The sequence below is a fragment of the Wasmannia auropunctata genome, unplaced genomic scaffold (assembly GCF_000956235.1).
Source record: "Wasmannia auropunctata unplaced genomic scaffold, wasmannia.A_1.0 LD313125.1, whole genome shotgun sequence".
Lineage (NCBI taxonomy): Eukaryota > Metazoa > Arthropoda > Insecta > Hymenoptera > Formicidae > Wasmannia > Wasmannia auropunctata.
Genome location: NW_012049765.1, coordinates 29,927 through 35,774, shown reverse-complemented (window position 1 = coordinate 35,774; position 5,848 = coordinate 29,927). Strand labels below are relative to the sequence as shown.

At 31.7% G+C, this 5,848-nt stretch overlaps 1 protein-coding gene across 1 annotated transcript in view; it reads right to left on the bottom strand.

Moving 5' to 3' along the window:
* Window positions 1–209: 209 nt before the first annotated feature.
* LOC105460948 overlaps window positions 210–5,848 on the bottom strand; it is a 6,042-nt gene continuing 403 nt past the window's right edge. Inside the window, exons 2-6 of the mRNA XM_011707444.1 lie at window positions 5,417–5,490; window positions 4,775–4,913; window positions 4,205–4,396; window positions 2,606–2,717; window positions 210–723 (exon numbers count right to left, since the gene is read on the bottom strand). Of these exons, the coding sequence (XP_011705746.1) occupies window positions 514–723; window positions 2,606–2,717; window positions 4,205–4,396; window positions 4,775–4,913; window positions 5,417–5,490 (727 nt within the window). The 3' untranslated portion in view covers window positions 210–513. The remainder of the gene's footprint in view (window positions 724–2,605; window positions 2,718–4,204; window positions 4,397–4,774; window positions 4,914–5,416; window positions 5,491–5,848) is intronic.

Sequence of the window (5,848 nt, the reverse complement as noted above, 5' to 3'; positions counted from 1 at the left end):
ACAAACATTCAAAGCACACAGGTTCCTTGGCGAAATGAGAGCATAATGCTTGAAATTTCAAAAAATATTGATTTATTAAATTGCAATTTTTATAACGTTTTTGTATCGAGCAAATTAATAATACTGTATGCGCCGGATTGATACAAATAAAAATCTCCAAACAATTACTCTAAGCTGCACGCGCAGTTAAGGAAAGAGCAACGTCATCAGAGCTTTAAAATTTAAATGTATTTGTACGAACAGTGGTAAGACAAAGCAAGCTCTCGAAAGACAAGTCAGATGACCGATCGCGAGAGAACATGTAACGATTCGGCTGGAAAACACTGACGCGCACGGACGTATTCTCGTATAAAAATTAAAACATATGTATACTTGAATAAAACTAGAATTCTGATCGGACTCAAAGGCTTAAATCTATATCTCCATCGCATCTACACTGATTCTAATTAATAAAATCCAGTACTAATGAATTACAATATAATAACAATAGTCGAACAACTATAAAACTGAACTCTAGAGAATACCTAGATCACCTAGTTTTTTCATCAGCTCGATGATCGTTACAGTTAACAGATAATTGTTGATTCTATTCATGACGATTAAATTAATAGTGTTTTCTCCAATTATTTTTTGGTAATTATTGATGAGTTTAGACACCAAGTTGGAGATCATCTTGCTCAATGCCTCAGATATCTGGTCGTTGATGAGACCTGTCACGTGAAGCTGCGGGCAAAAGGAAAAAAAAATTTGTTGCAAATTTAGCAAAACGAAAATAATTAGTAACAGAAAACTAATTAAGATTACATTCCGCACAATCAAAGTGATTGAAAAATGAAAGACGTTATAACTTGAATCTAGCTTCCCTATCTCTATTGAGCTTTTATTCACGTCGTTTCAAATTTCTTGTAATTTTTTCCAATTAAAATAAATAATTTATCAAGACGTGGTAAAAATTAAATCAGTTTTCATGGAAATGTCATGATTAAAGTAATCGACTACTTTCGTAGTAAACTTATTTCTTTATTCTGCTTAATCTTTTTATTATCTACATTGTTACTTTAATATATATTGTTTAACAATATAAATACATATACTTATTAATCAATAAGTTTGTGGAAGCGCAGTAATAAATTTTTTAGCTAATTTTAAGTGAGTTGTATATTTTTCGAATTTTTTCTATAGTGGCTGTTTGCAAAAGATCGATATCTCTGCCAGCAGCAGTGGCGACTGATTGTGAATTTATACCATATTATACCATAGAAGGCAAGAAACGACGTGGGAATTTTAATTCAATATCGTACAAATGGCAATTTTGTCGGATAATTATTGATTTAATCAAGAAATTAATTTCACTACTAACTAACGTATTACAATTACAAATTAATAAATTATGTTTATGATTTAAAAAATTAAATATGTATGAGGTGACAAAAATTGTAATATAAATTCATATTTTTACATGAAAGATAGGGCGTTAATACGAAAAAATTTAATGTTTAAAATGTAGAATTGAAAGGAAAGAAAATTTGATTGAAAATTTGGAAAGATTTTATAATCAGTTGTTGAAAATAAATTAGGATTACATTCTGTATAATCAAATTGCATCAAATTTAAGAAATGCAAAACGTTATAACTTGAATCAGTTTTTATTAGATATTTGACTTTTTTGTTGTTTTCTTTTTTATTTCCTATATTTAATTAAAATTTATTTTGAGAGATATACGGCGCATCTGGAAAATCGCAAATCAAAATATTTCTGCAAGAAGGTTTTCAAAAAAATAAGTTATAAAAGCATTTGCCACATTTATTTTTGGACCGAGCAATTTACAAAGTAATTTGAGACATATAATAGTTTAAAAATCGACCACTTACGGGTTACAGTTAAATGGCCCTTTATTGCAAGTCGCGCATCGATGTAAACGTCACAAATTTCACAATTTCATCGGAAATATATTATTAGTATGTTATTAATTTATACAAGCTAATTTGTATATTTATAGAAAATATCAATAAGATTTGAGTTGCAATAAGGATAAGGATAAGTTTAATTTGAAAGATAAATAGAAAATTTAAATAATTAGAAATATTGTAGTGAAAAGAGAAATGGCTAATAATGTATGTCACTTGAATGCAACTTCATGGTGTGTCATTATTCTAATTCATATTATCGCCATACTTTATTCGTACTTTTCAGTGAATATTATACACAATATCATACACAAATTAGCCGTTAAAAGAATTGCCTGACTCACGGCCGTTTAACTGTAATCTGTAATTAGACAGCCTTTAACGTTTTTGTATCAAAAACTACTGCTCGGAACGTAAAAAATGACAAATATCTTTATAACATGTTTTTTTTAGCACTTTTTTATGCTTATAGTATTTTGATTCGTGAATTTCGGGATATCTTGTATAAGAACTATTAAAAGAATTTTTTTTAATTATGTATACATATTTTGTTTGCAGAAGAATGTTATCTAAAAACGTTTAAGTCATTTATTTTATATTTGACATTAATTGTGCAATTGTTAGATGCGAGTAATTGAGGATCGCCACTGCAAAAGGCAGAAGAGAATTAATCAAAATTGTAAGCTTAATTACTTACTTCTAATGCTCTCAAGGAAAGTTCCATTTTCATACTTTTAATTTGAATATGTTGAAGACCCTTTAATTTTAACGTTGTGTCAATTGTAAATGTGAAGTTACGCACGGTTGCACTGAAAATTAAATACACATGGTGTCCCAAAATTCGCGAATCAAAATATCATAGCAAGAAAGTCTTCAAAGAATTAAATAAAAAAATTATTTGTAAATTTTTATTTTAAGCAATAGTTTTTGAGATATAAATGTTTCAATTTAGCCAATTATAAATTAGTATTTAATTATAGATTAGTAGTCGCGTGAAGTGCGCGACCACTAACACTATCGACGCATTCACGGATATGTTTCCGTTTAATCGTAATCTATAATCGGCTAAATTTAAACTCTTATATCTCAAAAACTACTGCTTAAATTAAAAATTTACAAATTCGTTTTGCACTTAATTTTTTGAAGACTTTCTGTAATATTTTGATTCGCAAATTTTGGAACACCCTGTATAGATATATGTAATACGTAGACGCGTTTCTTTTTGGTCACGCTGTCAGTGCTGTTTAGCGCTGTTGCGTCAATATACTGTTATCGTTCTCATTAGACGCCAAACACGAATAGAATGCAATTGCAGTAGAGCTGATGATAGTACGCTCGCTAAATGCGCCTTTTTAGCTTTAAATTTTTTATGACGTTAAATTTTTATTTAAAAAAACTTATTCTAAATTATCAAAAAGAAATGTGTCCTTGTGTATTGTAATTTTGAATAGAATATTAATTATAAAAAAGGACTATTTAACAATAAAATAATTAATTACTTTAAATCTTAAATAAACGCTACCACACAAAGATTTCTCCTTTCCTGATTTTGAGTGCGTTAAAGAGATCTGTACAAATACAAATTTATCGTTGAATTTAATAGCGGAATGATGAATTATTTAAATCTCCAGGAAAAAAAGTCCGTGTTTAAATTTCCGTCAAAGCAATCTCGATTGAGCTTCGCGTTCTATAAGGGACGCTTATGACTACCGTAAGAAGGCTGAATGCGAGATCGGCGCGATCGCGTGTTTCGCGCGAGGCACACATTATAAAATCAGTCACGAATTAATAACGCACACTTTGTCGGCGTCACTTGATAAAGTCATGAAAGCGCCTGAATGAAAAATAGCCAACTTATTGTCAGTCATCCCCGTGAAGCTCGCATTTCTTTCACATGCGTATTTCAAGCATTGTATTTAAATGTGTACATAGATGAAGCACGCGGAATGAAAGAATCGCACGTTCTTCATGAGGACAGATCGGAACGATCTTTCTCTCATCGTAATATAATTAAGGTACGACAATAAACATATTATTTTATATTTTAATCACGACGCGGTAAAGATAATTAGTATATTATTGTAATAATGATTGAAACTAATGCACTTTCGCTGAAAGCGCAGATTTAATTTCTTCCGTCTCTTATACTGACAAATTAATAGAACGCAAAAATTGCCAGCGAGATCCCTTTTTGTGTACTATATACGTGGGTATTCGAAAATCGCGAACTCTCGTTGCGAAATAATATAATAATTATAAATAACTTCTCTCGAAAAAATTTTAGAAAAATACTTACTTCATCTCTCCTTTTCCATTGAGTGGGAAGCAAACAACGCTACCGTTTATACCATAATTACCAGTACGTGCATTGACTAACGGCCAAGTCAAGTTCACTTCGGCCCGCAATTCTAATGGTCTGATATCAGCACGGTTGACTATTTTGGTGGACAAGCCAGTCACATTGACATTCGAGAGAAGCCCATAAAACCTGAGGTGTACGACGAGAAAAATAAAGAAATTGCAGTTATTAAACTTTGTTCCGTATGGCGTACGTTCCTAATTACGAGATATCGTTTTCTTTTAGCACGTTGACGTGCCGAGACGTGCCTGTCGTGTCGAGACATAGCGTGACACACGTTAAATTAATATGCCCGCGGCCACACTGTAGTATTAAAGTACACACCTCTCTTTCAGTGTGAACATATAATCTACCGCAATAATATATGACAACAATTTAGAAAGTAAGAAATATCGATTGAAAAATATAATTGTGATGACATTCTTTGTCGGCCTAGGGGTGATATATATTGGTTTAACGCGCTCGCAGTCAACGCGCGTTCACTTCAAAAGTCACACTGATACGCACTTTATTATACCCGCATCAAGCTCGAAGGATATCTTGTCCTTGATGAACGGATCCGGAATTCCTGAGCCTCCTTTTCGCAAGGACCTTAAGTTCTGATCGAGATCTTTTTCTAAGTGTGTTTTAAACGCGGTCCCTACAACTGAATATATGCGTTATGTATAATCAGCGTTAAACATATGAATGTTAACGACATATTGAATATTCTATATTGAATAACAATGATCGTTGATGCGACAGTATTCAAGATGGAATATTATCGTTGTCAAGAGAATTTACAGAACTATAAAAAAAAAAAGCGCAAAATATAACATTTCTGCGGAGAGTGGAAATTGATATTGATGAGAAATAGACCGCGCGAAAACAAATCCCATTCATAAATAGACTTATTCAATTATATAATGTCTAAAATCTTTTTTATCAAAAATCCTTCCACGAAGGAATAAATATCCAAAACAGACGGCTGAAAAATAGAATGTTCAAATTAGGCAGCTTAAAAGTAGACTGTTCAAAAATAGACCGGATACAGGGACGTGATATTATTGCAAAAAAAGGCAATATATTTCTGGCGAAACATTATTCAGTGTACATCTTCCGAAAGAGAAAGAGAGAGAGAGAGAAATGTTAGAGGAGATGAACACTTACAATTATCGTCTGTCTCAATCGCCCAGGCATGGCAACAGATCAGAATAATTCCGAACGCTAGGAGATTCCTTTTTCTGCACAAAGTAAAAAACACGGTCGATTTAGCCAAATTTGCTGAAGATGATGGCTTCGGAGGGGGATAATGAGGCGGGGCAGAAGGACTGTTATTTTTTTTGTCGAGCCAACGAATTTGCCACTGTCCCGAGAGAGTGAGCCTAGAGATGTAAATAGAAAAAAAACCAGATAGTTTTTTTTTTATAAAATACGTTTTTTGTGAAGAAAAAAACATAAGCTTTGTTTTTTTTTTTTTTCAGTCATCTATTTAATATCTATATTTTGCTTAATGTAAGTTAATTTTTTTTAATTTTTTTATTTTATAGATAGTATATTTAAATTATCATTTTAACCTTTACGCAGAACGAGAAAGCCAAT